This window comes from Alternaria dauci, chromosome 3 (genome assembly GCF_042100115.1).
Source record: "Alternaria dauci strain A2016 chromosome 3, whole genome shotgun sequence".
In the NCBI taxonomy this organism is placed as follows: domain Eukaryota; kingdom Fungi; phylum Ascomycota; class Dothideomycetes; order Pleosporales; family Pleosporaceae; genus Alternaria; species Alternaria dauci.
In genome coordinates this window covers 466,557-483,870 of record NC_091274.1, presented here as the reverse complement: position 1 = coordinate 483,870, position 17,314 = coordinate 466,557, and the positions used below count along the sequence as shown (strand labels likewise).

Below are 17,314 nucleotides of genomic sequence, written 5' to 3'. Positions count from 1 at the left end.
ACGTCTGATGCCGAATGTCTTATGTTATTACTATATAGCCCATCTCCTTCGATTCATCTTCACACGATGTTCTTTGCCAGTATCAGCATTTTTAGCGTTCCACACACACACCCATCCCGCTCACCCCATTAGTTTCTCCCTTCACCAAGACCCCTTCCACCTCAACACCGACTTTGTCGCAGCACCTAGGATAGTTCAAAATTTCCCCGGCGACCTTGGCTTGTAAGGCGCGGCTGTCGATCAGAATAGATCAAATCGAAGCCGATATATCCCTGCTCGATTGTTCAACTGCATGTAAACCTTGTCACCGCTTCTCACCGCTCATCATGTATTTCTAGTTTCGAGTCGTCTCATCCGCCAGCGTTCATCCCTGTCAGTCACAACAGAGCCTCACCGTCAGCCCCTGTCAGCCTCCATCCATCTCATACGTCATCCCACCGTTAGTCTCCATCTTACCGTCTGACGACTTGACAGTTTCCATTCACCGCAAGGCCAATCCTGTACTTTGACAGCGTATACAGTACCGCCCATGCCGCCCATGCCGCCCTTGACAAGTCCCACTATATCGACGTCTCATCTCAGGTTTACCGCCATGATCCCGCCACGGACTTGATTATAATGTACGCTCGCTGGGACCAAGTCATCTACCCCTAGTCATTACGACTCTACAAGTGCGCATGTAGAACGACCTTGTGATAAGGTAATCGAATGCACTCCCACTTGCGCTCTCACGCCATGATCCTTCGCTGTTGTTGTAGAAATTCGGCATCAATGAGGCCTGAGATAGGCGCGTATATCACGGTGTTTGATGGGTCAGTCTTCTGCTCTAACAGAGCCACGGAACCTCCGGCAATAGTAGTATCAATATCGTAGTCGTAGTTGTAATACCAACAGTTGCCTAATCAGCAGACGCATATTGTGCAAAGTCCAAACACACTGTGCAATCAGACCTTACTAATGCTGCTGTAGTACGAAATATTACACCTTTCAATGAAACGACATTCATTTTCCAAGACGCTATCAGCTGTCCTACATACCCGGCTATCACGGCACCTTTCGGAGCCTCATCGGCTAGTACAGCCTCAACCACGACGCACGGCCTGCAAACTGATACCTGCGCCCCAAGATATATCGTCACTGTGGCGCATGGCGTTTCCATTCGATGCTGTTCTTAGCAACTTCCCACGTGCATTATCCTCACTTTGGTAACGGGGTATCAGTTCGCGGCTACTACGGTACTTTTCGTCGAATAAAAGTGCCGGAAAGATAGCGTGAGCCGTTCACCTGGCCTCTGGCGTCGTCAGCTACTGCAAAGTGATCTTGGGAGGGAACACATAAAGTGCGGAGAGCCCATGCACTTTTTCTGGTTCAGCCACAGGGAATAGCCACAGCTTGAAACCTTACCACTACCAAAACAACGTGTTTCTCAAAGAAGTACTACAGCCTAGTTCACCAACACGGATCCAGTCACTGTTCGCACCATGGCATCGAGCACAGTTAGTCACATCTTCTTCATGCTCTCTAAACTATTTTTCTAACGTCCGTGCCAGAGCACCGTCCTCCTCTACTTTCTCGCGATCTGGATTCCCTTCCTGCCTGTCGCGATAAAGCGCGGTTGTGCTGCTGATCTCTTTATCAACATCGGACTATGTATTCTTGGTTGGATCCCTGGTGTTATCCACGCTTGGTACATAATCAGCAAGACGGAGAAGCATCCTAAGTCCCTAGGGGGACCAAGTGGACAGAGGTATTGAGAGAGTTAGAGGGGAAAGCGTTAGGCGTTCTAAGGCGTTCACGGGACATGAGGAGCTTTTGAGGGTTTAACAATGTTTATTGAGTATTTTTCTGTTCCTGGATACCGTGATTGGTACTTGACGCGGCGTGCCAAAGCTCGGGAAGGCGCCACGTCTGAATCAAGTGGGTGTCTGTGCACTTTCCACACCACATGTTCGCTACAAGCTGCACCACACCACGTCATCTCTCCTTATCTCCATACAACTCATTTATCCATCCTCTCGGGTCAGTCTTTTGAAATGCAATTGTTGTATGCGCACAATGTTCTCCGACCGCAGATCGGACCTCGATTATGACGATGCAGACACCGTAGATGAGATTACGTTCTCGCAACAAACTCCTTCATCTTCCACCCAAGTGTCGGCTGCATTCGCGACACCATGACGGACTCAGACAGAGGAGTCTCGATGTTCCTGCTACGCCTACACTATCGAATGAGAGATTTCAGATGAACACGCGTTAACAGATACAGCTCGTCCCAAGCAGCGAGAAGTGTTTACACCACCGCCGTTAACTACTGCTGTTACTCAGCCAGCGGTCCAATCGCTCGACGCGAATGTCGCTGCAAATCCGCTGTCGCATTCAATATCGAAGTTACAAGCGCCTCACCGTATGCGACACGAGATCTGTTTGAGCCCTTGTCATCGTCGTCGGCACTATATCGCATAACATTTGGGAAGGACGATGGCAAGATGACCAGTGAAATGCTTGTGGACTATGTCAACTGGCTGGCCATGAAAAAGCTTCTTGATAGATTGGGGGTGTTGCAGAGTGCATTGAAGGCTCGGTAGGATGACAGGGAGGGAATATTGTCTTCGCACTCGCAAGCTCCGCCGTCGAAGATGCCGATATCGAGAGAGATTAACTCGCCTACGTCTCCTCTGTCGTCACAATCCGCGCTGTCGAGATTATAGCCTCCTAAAAACGCTGCTCAGTCTTTTACATCGTCTGAGCGCTCGCTGTCGCTAACACCACCTGTGCAGTACCGTAAGTGTCCTTGTACAATTGTATATGAGTCATGGATTAACTTCGTAGCCCAGATGTAAGCCAACACCCCCTTCCTCCACCCTTCGACCTTCGCCGTTTCGAGTGCCTCTTACGCAGTCCGAATACGTCCATCTATCGTAGCCCACGTATACCTAGAAGTCGCCTAATACACCTCTATGCGTACGTCCTTTTGAAACTGATAAGGGAAAGACACTGCGCGAAGTACCAGAAATATGTCTTCTGTTACTTCGCGGGATTGTCTCTGTGGATTCAAGACGATGAGAATGCAATGCGAGAACAAGGATATGCGGACTGCGATTGACCAGACGTCGCTGGAACAAAATCATGAGTAGTACTAAGACTCTCCGTGTTGTTCTTGTTACTGGGCGACAAAAGCTAGGCGCTCGCGTAAAGCTCAGCCGCAATCACGGGGGCTGAAGCGCCCAGCTCAACATTGTTGCCTGATGCCACAGATCAAAATCCAGCGACCCTCAGATTTATGCCCTACTCTTCGCTTCCACGTTTCGTCCCTGGTATAGCTTTGTATCATGGCTTCCTCGATCAAATTCGCGCGGTTCAAGAATACTACTCTAGAACTCTTCGAGGCGCCCATTGAATCCACCGATTACGCCGCTTTCTCTCATGTGTGGGGTAATTGGGCTTGGCGTTCAATCCATGGTATACCGTACGAGGTCAAAGCATCGGAGGAGAAAGCTGATTTCATCGCAAATGATCTACCGGCTCTGGTTGGCGACAGCACCTTCTGGATGGATACGTTAACTGTCGATCAGCGAAATCCGGCGGAGGTCTCCGAAATCGTTGACAAGATCCCCACAATCTTCAGAATGGCCAAGAAAACTATCGCAGTCAGAGAATGCGACGGGCTGTACGACTGCTGCATCGCTGCTGTCAATGGCTTCGAGAACTTGGCCGAATTCGCCGAAAAGTTCCATGCTCACGATTATGAGCACAGTAAACACATCTGCGCAGAGTCATACCTGCAAAGACTGTGGACGCTGCAGGAGTGCCTACTCTCTCATACCATAGAGTTCGTAGTTGGGAGAAACAGTATGTCACAGTTTTTGACCTCCCAGGTTGATATCCGTAATTGACTAGTGCTCAGATCAGCCGAGAACGCCTGCAGTGTGGGCTAAGACTACAGACGACATCGACGTCTACCGACATCAAGCTGAACGAACAATACTCGCAGATGCTCTCTGGGTCCTAGCCTCCTCGTTTTGCGGATCTCACGGCACTCCCACCATAACTGAGTTCTACAAGGCGTATGTTTATGGTGGCACCGTCGTCAATCCCCGTGGTGTTCAGCGTAGTCAGGAAGAAGACATCCACACCGGTTCTTTTCTGCAGGTCAATCGAGCATCTCATAGATCCGCCACCATGCCCCGCGACTACATTTTCGCGACAATGCCTGCATTTCCGTGGTACATATACCCCAGCAAAGAGGCTTTGACAATGTCCTTTGGGAAGATCTATCTGGATCTCTATCAGCAAGCTGCACGCTCTGGGCATGCGTTTACGTGCAGGTTCACAAGTTCAATGATCGATGCTACGTGCACAGATCCTATAAATGGCTGGCTACCAAGTCAACATCTTCCCAGTCCAACAATGCTCGGTGACTTCTTAAAACTTGTTGGACAGCGCGTACCCGAAAGGTCAAACGCTCTTTCACCGCATGTACATGTCACGTCAATTGTGCACGTTGACGAGTTTGAGTGCGAGACTTCCCCAGAGGTTGTCATTGCCTTGTTAGAAGCCTCTCTCAAAAACTTCCAAGGACAGTGGGAAGAATCTCACCGAGGCGGTGAGCTTTCCAAATATGGAAGCTTTCCAAGTGTTCATTGGACTCTCGATCACCTGGACGCTATACGATGTGGTTGGTTGCCTACTGATCCCGAGTATGCAATTCGATTGTCAGAGCACAACGGTCAAAGTTGCATCAGAATGGGTCCAGGCTTGGAATATGAGGAAGACGATCTTGTACCAGGCTTTCGCAGTCTTGACGAGACTGAGCAAGAAGCACGTACGTATGAGACTAACAATGTTGCCTCATTGTTTGTACAGGCGAGGAAGATATTAGACCACATGTGGTGCGCACACGATCCGCATCACATCGACGCTGCGCAGAAGGATGATTGGGCCTTATTTAAGCGACAGATGCAAGGTTTGTGGTCAAAGCCTCTACTACGAACCATGTTTCTTCTCGCTGCTATGGTCAATTGTCGCGTTCCTTTATCAGCCGCAGCATGGGTCAACAAGCTTTTCGTCCCTGTGTACATTCACCACGGTAAATTCCTTATCTCAGCTGGGCTCCTAGCAAAACACGCACGTCAGCCTAAGCACCAGAGACGACAACCCGTTTCCCTGCTGTGCGTCGGCCAACACCTCCCTTCGTCAGACCAGACAGCTTTTGGTAAAGATCTGTATCTCGTAGACGCCAAGTCTAAGGTTCCCGTTGGCTTGGTCCCGGATCTTATGCCAGACGACCGTACCGATGAGAAATTTGCGAAAGTCTCGTGTGTCATGTACAATGGATTTTGCAAGTATATGGGGAACAACCAAGTGGCTTTTGCGGCTTGCCCGCTCAGCAGTGTAAAGATGTCTGGAACGTAGTTCCTCGTTTCTCATCGTGTGAACAGTAGAAGTCAGTGTTACTAGTTGCTATGGACACGCATCTTTCTAGTACGGTAACACCGCTTTACTCTTGCACTGGTTTCGTACTTTAACATCATTAGCAAGATCGAAAATTATGCATTTCACTGCTTGCATTAACGAGGGATGGAAACATACCTGTCTCTTTTTGCGAATCTCTCAACAGCCTGTTTGCCTACGAAACGTCACACTCGTCTATGCAAGACATCTCTGCACGCACAACCCGTCACTTTCCATACAGGCCACAGAAAGACGCGTAGAGCTAGATCGAGCTAGCATCGTTTCTGCAGCACTACGTACTATGCGGTTAGGGCTTGCAACGAGCAGTCTGGGGTGCTCGGGCCCTTGAATTGAGCTAGTAGTCATGTGCTAAAGCTGTCGAGTTGCACAACAGGGATTAAGGCAAGAGTGCATAAATGCCTACTTGCAGGCACGGGAAGAAGCATAGCGCTAGGAATTGCGAAACTAGGTGGCGGTGAGCAGGGGGGACTGATTCCATGAATCAAATGTTGAGTAGCTGGCAAAGTTCCTTTGGCATCTATACCGTTCTCCCTTCTAGGTATGCATGGGACAAGAATGCCAGGGTATGATGTACGGAGGCAGACGTGCCAAGACGCTAATACGTCAAACGACAGGTCGTCTTCTTCCAGCCACGAACTCATGGCCAATCTCCTCCATTTCATTCGGGCTATACGATAAGAGAAAAATGCAGCTTTACAACGTTCCATGATCTCGCATTAGCTTAACGCCATGAGCCTTACCTACCTAGGTACCATCCCTGTGAACAGCGCAGACTGATCGATAGCGGCGTAGTCCGAGACCTGACTGCTCTTACCCTATGCAGCTGTAAGAAATGCACCGTTTGATCAGTGCCTAAGCGCATGCGTTGTTGCGGAGCCCAATGAAAACTCTCCTGCATTGAGCCTTTCGTGCGACGTGATGGTATCCCAGACATTGAGATCCCTGCAAGCTGGAACCAAAGCAGTGCAACGCGACGACATCTCACATGTTTGCATAAAGGTGGGTAAGCCTGCTTTACGGGCGTCAATCTTATGTTTCTCCTAGGGTTAGGTACCCCTTCACCGTTGTGTTGATCCCTTCGCACGTATGTCCATCGCACGCTCAAATACTGCATACTGTGATCTAGCTGCATCACGCCACAAGGCGAAAGTTTGTGTGTATACCCACCGGGTACTTCCAGCTTCATACGCGTTCGAGTTCTATTCCTGTAAGTTACCTGTGAACCTTGTAGGTGTGAACAGTTCGCATTATGGTCACTGACGCATTAAAACAAGGTAGATTACCCTTGAAACATCTCGTCTTTGAGGATAATTGACTTTTGTGTTCCATAGGCTTCGCGTCCTCCTCTAGTCTCCAATTCATCAGCCACAGAGCGTAGGAAAGGCAAGCGATCTTTCAGGCAGTTCCACGGACTGCAATTCTATCGTTCAGCTCGTTCCTGAGACTCAGTCTAACAACGATCCTGTAATTAATCTCCGAAGCTCTCGCATCTCGATATGGCGTCTCGACATTCCTCGCCTTCCCGGCCATCTCAACGAACTCAAGAAAATGATACGGCATATCATCGGCCTCAGTCTCGCACACATCGTCGGTATTGCTCTTCTCAAAATATCTCATACATTACAGAGTATAGTCGTTGAGATTCGTCTTCTGATCATCGTGTTGAGGGAGCATCAGCTAGAGGGTCGTCGATACGATATCACCCATATCACTCAACTCGCTCACGCCAGTCGTCTTCCGCAGATAGTTCCGGTGCAGCATCCATGTACCATTCTTCACCCTCAACATCGCGGCCACTTGCAAATCAAGACATCTCCGTCAGACAATCTCTTCATCACTGGCATCCTCCTAGTACGCCCACACCTCTTCCATGGTATGCAGAGTCGGTGGCTCGGCATGAACAAGGCACTAGGCCGAGCCAGATTACTCATGGACGAAGCTTTGAGGCGTGGTTTGAAGATATATCGACACGTCAACCAGGTCTCACAGCTACGTCATCGGTGCTTCCTATAAAATGGCTTGACATGGATACAGCCCTCTCAGGACTCTTGACCCATGGACAGAGATACAAACATGATCCCAGCAATGATCACATCGATCCGACTCTGCCAATTCATCACATTTACCATGAAGTCGAAAAGAAAGCGGTTGCTCTAAGCATTCCCTTGATTGATGCTCTCAAGCGGGGAACAGATCGTGGCTACAGGTCATTGGAGAGATTACTACAGGCCGCAGAAGAGGCCGCTTCCCTTCGTAATAGCGAGCCGATCCGTGTTGCTGTGGTAGGAGATACTGGAGAAGGAAAATCATCACTCATCGGAGCTCTAATTGACGACAAGAAGATCATCAAGGATGTGAGTTCACTGAAGACATCTTAGGACTTCGTTCAAAGCTGACACGCCAGAAGAGTCGTGGCGGTGAACGTTGTACACGAACCATCATAGAATATCAGTTCTGGGCTGGAGGGCCCTCGATGTCCAAATATCGCGCCAATGCTCCGATACATGCTCGAACTGCAGATGAAGTGTGATCGCATATTTTGCGCTTCACCAATGGTCTTCCGGTCAACCGTAAGACCGACGCTTACGACGCTTGGCCTTTTGTTGAACTCGTATCGATCGGTGGTCCGTTTGCTATTCTCAAGGGGAACATTATTCTAGCCGATACTCCAGGTCAGGACGACATCAACGTTCTTGCTCAGGCCAGTGTACTGAATTATCTACCGCGATGCTCAACCGTCATCATCGCTCGCAAAATCGACCGCATCTCTTCTGCTAGTAGCCCTCTAAGGATGATTGGGGCAGGAAGTGGCCGCACTATGGTTGTAGTGGCTACGTGTTCGGAGGTCAAGGATCATTCAGATATTCGTGAGGATGAGCTTCTGCAAACTGAAGAAGTCCGATAGCTTGATGCGCAGCTTGAGCGGTATGAAAGCGAGCTCCTGTGTCCAACAGCGCCCCCTGAGCATAGACCGTTAATACAGTTGAAGAAACGTCTGCTCTATTTTCACAAGGCACAACTCTTCGTGGACGAACGTAACCAACGAAACTCGCATAATATCTTAACCAGGAAGGCCTTACCTATAGACATGTTCTGCGTCTCCGCACACGATTATGAGCGCAACGTCAGTGGATACGCATTCGATGACCCCGCCCCATTTCCACTCCCTCCAAAATTATCCCAAATACCTGCACTGAAGCAGTATATCGTCTCGCTCTGTGTGCCAACTCAGATCAAAGAACTGGTTCGACATGTAGCGTTTATGTTACAAGATCTCATACACAGTATAGAGATGAGATCTCATGAGCGTACCACTGCAGTTGAACCAACGATTGAAGGAGGAATCGGTGCACTGCGCGATTCTTGTCTTACTTCTGTTCATCGATGTATCGACAAAACATTCAAGGATCGTGTCGAGGGACAGCTACTACGGACGTTAGAGACTGTTTTGCCTGTATGCATTAGCGACGCGAGACGCTTGTGTCGCAAATGGCTCAAAAATTCTCACCCCAACACACACAGAACTTACATAGAAAACGAGGAAGACTACAAGTTGCCTAGAGCAGACAACCCCTCTTGGAATGACCGTTTGCTCGCGCCGATACAGAAGAACCTTGGTCCTATCTTTGAAGCCATGATCGACAACTTGCAAAATGGTTTCGACCATGTGGAACAGGAGATTCTATCATCAATGGAGCTTTTGGAATTGGACCTTCGTGCTCAATGCCCAGAACGGATCACTGTCGAGGTAGACACATTTATCCAAAGAATCACCCATAAGCCTATCGAACTTCGGTATATGGAAAATGTGTATACCAACGACATGAAAGTTTTTATGCGAGAGCAGAAGGATCGCTGCTGTACAAACATGTTCGAGAGGTCATACTTTCGGGATGAAATGAGGAAAGTCTATGAGAAGAGTTATCAGACCAGACCAACACAAAAACAATCAGTGCAGCTTACAGAAAAAGAATCAGTGCAGCTTGCGCAGATGGAGGTATTTGAGCAACTGCTTTGCGACACAAAACCCAATCCTTACTATGCTGTCTACTCGCTTTTGAAAGACGCCATTGTTTCGCAAAAGCAACATGTCAAGAACTTCTTCGGAGAACAGATTGGCGCACTGTTCCGGACTATCGATAGGGATCTGGAGCAGCTGAAAGAAGTTCGTGTGGGCCTGACCGATGAGGAGGCCCGATTCATGAACAATTTGCTACGTAGTACGGTGACTGCAGCGAAGGAGCGTGCGATACTTGAGGAGAAATTGAAGGAGAGTGGGGTGGACGTAGAAGCCATCAAAGCTAAGTTGACCGAGCGTCAATCCTTGTAGACAAGAATTCACTGTGTGTCGCCTCGCAAAGCGCAAGCTCAACAAGTTGCTCTTGTTATGGAGGTCGCGACGGGGATTGTGATGGAGGTTGGAATCTGGGATGGTGACAGCAGGCGTCCTCCTATTCCGGGCCGACTAAGAGATCGCGCTAACGTAGCTGCTGGCGCCAACATTCCCCTCCAGCTTCAGCCCTGACCTCCATCTCTCCTACATGACACACGCGTGCACGTCTACGCGCTCGAATCGCATGTGGAGACCACGAATCATTCCTGGACATGATAAAGTTCCGGCTCTTTGATCCGCTGTCAGGGTTAAAGGCTCAACTACCGCCCGCCGCCAATCGACCACCGACAAAAACGTGAGGCTGTTGCTTTAGCGCCATGACCCACAGGCACTCCTTTTGCCATACACGCCATTCCCAGGGTCTGTGTCAACTGTTAGGCTCTAGATTTTTTACAAGACGCATGGAGCACGCAGCTTCTGGCTAGCAGGCTTCTACGATATTGAGTTTGAACATCCCGGGAAGGCTGGACAAAGCTCGTTGGGTCCACCTGCTAACAGTCGTAAGAATAGAGTCAGTGGCCCAGTGGGTGTATGCGTTCTCATTGTTCTGTTTGCAGCCTCCTGCAGTCCATTCCTGGTTGTCGGTAGTGCGCATTCACAGTCCCATGTTCAGAATGGCACCGGTCATTTTTACCATTCCGCTTCAAGATGTTCCGCCTCGGGTCGCCCAGCTTCAAGATGCAACCATCGCATTATGTGCTCTTCATTCATCCAAGTCTTGTTAGATTTATGCGCCCCTACTACCTATCATGCCATGCGTCTACATTATCGTCAAGCTTCATTTCCTACTTGCGTAGTCACGTCAGCTGGTATTCTTCTCTCCTTTGTCTAGTCATATGTCTTGCTACAATACCAACATGAATTTTATCTGTTCATCTGCACAGACGTTGACAGAACTACACTCTGTGGCAGTCTAGGTGTGAAAGATAGTTCCCCACAAATGCCTCTACTTCGCTTGGCATAGGATTGTTTCCCTGCACTGGCGCCTGGAGACTAGATTCTCGGGTCGCGCTCCCTACATACAGCTACCTTCGCTTTGCCTTTCTCTACCTGTAGTCTATTCCTCTTATCTACCACCAATTCTGTATATCACATTTCTTCTCAACTCCGTCGTTTTACGCTACCATGCATCATGAGTTTTATACCTATACTGCTACTCGTACTATCATCATGCACATTCGCCCAGTATGATACATCTAAGCTCATGGATATACAGATAGCTGCGGTATGGGAACCTGGAAATGTTGGGAGTGACGCGGACTGGACCAACGCCATCGCTAAAGGGAAAAGACTCATGTGTCGTCTCGATGCTACCGACGAGGGTGCAGGTAGATTGTGGGAAGATGCTCGGGATCTGCCTTCCGCACAAGCTCTATGGCCTGATTACATGCTAAACACTGATCTCAAGCTATGGAGTTGGTATCCTAGTGACTGTGACCAAGTAGAGAACTGTAACTTCGGCGACGACGACGACAGTGACAGTCACGAGAACAAGATCGGTGAGTCTTCCTGTGCTTCCTTGAGCAGTATAGTCTACTATACGATCATTCGTACTTGTTCGAGGTATGGTAAAATACTAACAGCGCTCAGGCACCGCGCTGCAGTCTTTAGGGTTGAGTCTCAAGCCCCTCGCGCATGGCGGAGACAACATCTGTTTTAACATTCAACACTACGACGACAAGAAGACTGACGACGATGGCGACTAACTGGAACCGGAGGACCAGTATTATACTGTTGACGGTAAAAATTACCGCTGTACTGGCGCTCACGTTCGGTTCAGCATCAATCGTGTTGGTGGAAGTAAAGTACCAATCGTCCAAAAATATCTTGTACAGTCACAATGGGATTTCCATATTGACGAGCTACAGTTATTATCGGACACGATTTTTCAAGCCCCAGGAACGAGGCTGAGGTGACGTGGGACGTGAAGACCGTACAAGAGAATGAGCTGCCTCAATTGAAACGCGCCTCAGATGTCATGATGGTGTTCTGGCTGCGTGACAACAACAATCCCCGAAACCTCAGATATTATCTTGCCAATCAGATAACCAACAAGCAAACAACCCAATTGATTGCAAGAGTGCTGAAGGATGCCAACCTCTTGAGGGTACCGAAATGGCCAGGCCTTGAAGTCAGCATGCAAAAAGACGAGGGACTGGCACTACTCGGTAAGCTAACAAAAACAACTCCTAACGGTCGATAGCGTTATGATAGACATGCATTCATCTATGTTTCAAGGCTAATCCCTACTGATCTGCAAAATTGATAGTGCTGACCAGCTCTAGGAAATCCTCTCGGTGGAACGCTTGCTTTCCTAATTGCGCAACACAAGGCCGAGCTAAGCATAAAACACATAACATCGGTGACGATATTTCGCGACAACAACGACGATCCGGATGACAATGATCCGTATGTGTACATGTTGTACAAGATCGAGGACGTACAAGAGATTGATATCTCAGTCCAAGCCGGTCATATTGGTGACGTTGTGCTACCTCGAGGGCAAGGCGAACTCAAGAACATCATCCGCACTCATACAATCACTAACAGAGATGAACACTGTTCCGTGAGGAGCATATGAGACTCTGATATAATAGGGGGCGAGTGCTGACAAAGCAGTGCGCAGAAGGAACCAAGATCGTAGATGAGACTCACGTGGAAGTAGGTGCTGAGATTCTAAAGGGGTAGCCGACAGCATATTGTTGTTGATATCGGTATTGGCAATATATCTCTTGTCTCCGCCTTGAGAGAACAAAAGCCCACTAAAATTTAAGTCCGCTAGGGCGATATCCTTTCTCGTGACGTATACGATCTCCAGCTCGAGAAGACATTGACCGACCTCTCACATTTCGGATACGTGTGTGACCAAAGCCATCATGGGTGCAGAAAGCAAGCAATGACGCCAATGCCCCACCCGTGCACCAAGCATTCTCGCTAAGCAAGGCCCCGCTGGATCCCGTTTCATGACATCACTGCCACCCTTCACAGCTCTTTTCCAATCACCTTGCAAATTTCCTATCGTCCTCTTTTCGCCGGACCCAGCCGGTACGCTGATTAATACTGCATTCGTGCGACAGCGCTCTGTCATTTGCTAAGCTACAGCTGCGCGTGGAAGTGATAAGCTTCAGCGAAGCAACAATGGCGTAGGATCCACGCTAGCATCATGACAGTTGGCGGGTGCGTGTTGCCCGTGTGGGCCGGGCAAGGTTGGAGACGGGGTTAAGATTCAATTTGATCTGTGGTGGGTAGGATGGGGTCCGCGCCACACCAGTTGACGTAGAGTGGTTGGCAAGCGGTCCCTTAAGTATGCAACTGCCGTGAAATCTCAACTGGAGGCTCGATACTTCCGCGCGGTGATTAATTTCCTTCAGAGAAGAACCCAGTGGCCATCGCGATTGACCGTGTCTCCACGCGTCTACTATTCCAACTTTCCGCGCCCACCCTTGTTCTTCCCTTTATCCATCCCACTACGCGCACCTCGTTGGACCACTCTGCCCCTCGTCTCATCACTAGCATTCATATCGAGTCAAGATGGCGGTAATATGGGGTCTCGACATGAGAGAGATGCAGTGGGGCAAGTTCAAGTCTGGATACATGTGGAACACAATGTACCACAACCGTCGCACAAAGTTCATCATTTACCAACTTGCTATGATTCTCTGCGTTGTCAGTGAGAGTTTGGGAACGGCTGCGCTGTCTGGTATGCTACATCCTTTCGCATCTCCTATTTTTGGCGGCGGCAAACAATGGGTGCCACCACTCCACGTCTGAGATAGCAGCTAACATTAGGCCAGATTATGTCGACCAGCAAAAGTTCGTCTCAAAGCTTAACAGTAACGTCACGGTTCACAACAACGACTTTGTTGGTATCGCCTCGTACAACATCTTTGTCGGGATTTTTGTCGCCACAATCTTCGGTGCTGCCTTTTTCTTCGATCTCTTCTGGCCCGAGCGACATGAGTCGAAGAGCGTCAAGATCGCCTGGAAAGTTTGCTCTGTCCTTGCTTGCATAGCCGCCCTTGCCGACGCCCTGGCGTACACATACATCGTAGCGAGCAGGGGTGCATACATAACCGGTACGAATGCTGTGACTGGCGGCACCCTGTTGTCGCAGTTCAAGAAGGCTGGCGAAACTCCGCTTCCGTACAATAAGAACGGGCGTGCGGTTGCTAGTGTTGTATTCTTGTGGCCTGGCATGATCTTCACATTTGTCAGGTACGACATCCCTTCTACGACCGTAGCACTCTTACTGACCTGGGATTCTAGTACATACCTCCTCTGGCACTCATTGGCCCATATCGACGCTCACGGCCCGATGTCAACACACGCCCGCACCGAGAAGGCGGCTATGGATGGCGCTAGTGTCGCGTCTACAAACCTCGACGGCACGGCACCGGTCACACAACCCGAGCCGACACATGCGAAGCCTACGAATAGTACTGTATAGAATAGACTATTGGGTGGCAAGCCATGTTCCGCTCTTGTTGTTGGAGAAAATGGGTTGCAGGGTGAAACTATCGAGATGCAGCGTCTCCATGAAGAGGCGCAGATGGTGGGTGAAAGCAATAATGCAACAGTGTCGATTGATGAAAGCGATGTTCATCCAGCTTTCCGGACGGGCAGTCCTTTCGGGTTTCAGGCCCCATCACCTGAATAAGTGGACCAGACAAGGACGGTCGCCGATTCGAGTTGATGGGTTCTTTGTACGATCATGATGAGGTTGTTGGGATAGATGTGGTTTATGGAGTATACCCCCGACATCAGATGCGGCGTTCTTAGGGATAAGTAGGATGCTGAGTATTGATACCCAAATAGCTTGTTTGATTGCATGAGAATGAAAATTAATATCCTGCTCAATCTTTGCATTGCTATTCGCCGTGTTCTTACTTTGACTCATATCATACAAGGAAAAATCGAACGCCACCGCTGTAGTCGTCTAAGTAGAGTGTCCCTATATAAGAGAAGATTAATCGCTCTCTATAGTTGTTTAGTAGGGTATTTGATTTTTCCCTTGTTTGGCGTGGACTTTCAGCTGAGCGAATCACAGCTCCCGCTTGAGGTCATGGCTGTGTAGGACCGTCTCGCCGCGCTCATCCAACGTCATCTCATGCATCCTGCTAACACTCCGTCCCAGATTCGGATCTACCATGCTATCCTTCCTAACACTGCGTCGCGTACGTTTCTCCGTTGTACCCTCGCCCAGCATCTCCGTATCTTCGGGCAATATGTCGTCTTTTGGCACGTCGTCGATGCGAAACAAAAGTTGAACTTCTGCCGTAAGATGAGAAATCGTGTTGTGATCCCGGAAGATGGTGACGGAAGTGACGCGTTTCAATCCGAGTTCTTCCTTGTGCTGAATGAGGAAGAAGGCTACAGTTGAACCAATTGGCGAGCCCAAAAGCGCCAATGCCTCATCACTCGGCATATCCAGTTGTAAGCCTGGCCAAGCTGGAACGCCTTCAGTGTATCCGTGATCCACCAGAATCTTCATGATGATCGGTTCTGTGGCTTCGTTGACGACATCTTGGCCGAACCAGTATTTGAGATTCTTGGGATTTGGGTTACGTAGCCAATACGCAGCTAAGATGTCGGATGCCATACTGAGCTTGGGGAATTCCTCTTTCTTAGGGTCCCAGGGTAGGTTATGTTCTGCGGCGGCTTTGGGGCCGAGGAAATTTTGGCCAAATATCACTAGGAAAAGGTACGTTAGCATCGATTCTACTAGATAATAACGGACCTCCATCACCAACGCCGGTAAAGGAGATCACGTAGAAGAATAGTGAGAGACTCACCGCCTTGTTCCGGATTGAAAGCGAATATGAAACCAGCACCAGTATTCTAAAGTCGGAAAGTGTTAGTAATGACTACCTTGTATTAATGTACTCGCTTCACCATGTTGCTCACCGGGTATAGTTTCCCATCGATTTCATAGTTTTGCTCCTCGATGGGAACATCTTGCCCATCATCGTACTTCAATTGATCGTCGTGATGTTCGACAGCAAAAGCGATGTTCTTGCCGCCGTCTTTCATGGGAGTGGTACTCAGACCCAGGTCTGTGAGTGCAGCCCCAATCTTGTTCTTGGACTCCAGGGAGTTGTCGTCAAAATTGGCGCTTACGTCCTGGTCGAGTTCACCTTCGAACCAACCCCAGGTCGCTAGCTCAGCTGTTGGGAAACGAGTGTTAGCAAATGAGTATACTCGATGTGTACTGCTTAGAGAAGTGAGGCGTTATGAGAATCATGAACTTGCCTTTCAAAGTTCCTTTCCAGAGACTGCTTGCCGAGGGAGGCACTCGCTTGAATGGATCTGGCCATTTAGCCCCAGCCACAGAGTCAGGCATGTCCATCAGGCAGTATAACATGTTTCCTTTGCTCTTGAATCCCTGCCATGACTTGTCGTCGGCGGTGTTGTGTATGTTCCATTCCATCCCCGCAATTTGTACTGACTGCTTGTCGCTGACTGAAGAGAAATCGGCGGGGGCGCTATCTGGGCGATTCAGGAGACCTGATGGAGAGGCAGTCGAGGAGGTACCAAAGGGTACTTCGACGAGTTCAGCGTAGGTCATTGGTACGCATACGACCAGGGTCATGAGACAAGTAGCGATTTTCATGGTTGAGAGGGCTGGTGGGTTTGGGTTGATGGGTTGCGAGTGTATACAGATTTTGGTTAGAAGTCGAAGTATATGAAGTGAGAGAGAAGTCGGGAGTGAGTGAACCCACTACTTCTTTGTCGTTTACACGGGTGCCTTATGCAATCGGAGTCGGTCTAGCGGCAGTGTAAGGCGGTAGACCTGGCCCATATCTCTCGGCCCTAACATCACGTTAGGCTCTGCCGAAAAATAGTGAAAGAGACATACTTGCCTCCTTTTATGAGTCGCTGCTTGCTCTGGTGACTTGCTATGTCTCGAGGAGTCGTGCTTGATGCTATCAAGCAACAATGCAGATGGTACCGATGTCGTCAAACTCGCTCAAATCCTCGACTAACCCCTATTGTCTCACCACGTCTGTCCAAACTAACCTCCTTACACTCTTTTCGAAGTCCGCTAGATCCTTCACCACACTATACCTCCTCTGCATTTTACAGCTGCATATAGTGAAGCCAGGTGTTTGGGAAATACACCTTTACCGCGATTTATTACAGTGTCATTCAACAGTGTTGTGCTTGCGTCTTTTTCCAGCACGTTTATCCTTTGAATGCCTCCTCTGCATCCGTTCTACCTTACCTATCCCACATCCATCTCCATATCATTGTCTGCATTCACAATCTCATGCTCCTCAGGCAGCAGATCGCCATCCGCAACATCCTCAATACGGAAAAATAGTTGTATGACCGCTGGAAGCATAGGATTCTCCTGGCAACCGTGGCAGATAATGCTGTCGGAGATGTGCTTGTTGTCGAACTCGGCTTTGTGTTCGAGAACAGAGGCGAGGGTTGAGCCGACGGGAAGCC

General features: G+C 49.2%; 3 protein-coding genes across 3 annotated transcripts; 2 read left to right on the top strand and 1 right to left on the bottom strand.

The window, feature by feature from the left end:
• Positions 1-1,481: 1,481 nt before the first annotated feature.
• Positions 1,482-1,754, top strand: ACET3X_003810 (uncharacterized protein; the record flags this gene model as incomplete). Its single annotated transcript, XM_069449946.1, has 2 exons — positions 1,482-1,496; positions 1,551-1,754. The coding sequence occupies 2 exons, from the start codon at positions 1,482-1,484 to the stop codon at positions 1,752-1,754; spliced, it is 219 nt and encodes a 72-aa protein (XP_069307788.1).
• An 11,642-nt stretch (positions 1,755-13,396) lies between these two features.
• Positions 13,397-14,312, top strand: ACET3X_003809 (uncharacterized protein; the record flags this gene model as incomplete). Its single annotated transcript, XM_069449945.1, has 3 exons — positions 13,397-13,565; positions 13,660-14,080; positions 14,132-14,312. The coding sequence occupies 3 exons, from the start codon at positions 13,397-13,399 to the stop codon at positions 14,310-14,312; spliced, it is 771 nt and encodes a 256-aa protein (XP_069307787.1).
• A 594-nt stretch (positions 14,313-14,906) lies between these two features.
• On the bottom strand, positions 14,907-16,475 carry ACET3X_003808 (uncharacterized protein; the record flags this gene model as incomplete). Its single annotated transcript, XM_069449944.1, has 4 exons — positions 14,907-15,556; positions 15,616-15,703; positions 15,770-16,073; positions 16,312-16,475. 4 exons carry the CDS (start codon positions 16,473-16,475, stop codon positions 14,907-14,909), a joined length of 1,206 nt encoding a protein of 401 aa, XP_069307786.1.
• Between the last annotated feature and the right edge of the window lie 839 nt (positions 16,476-17,314).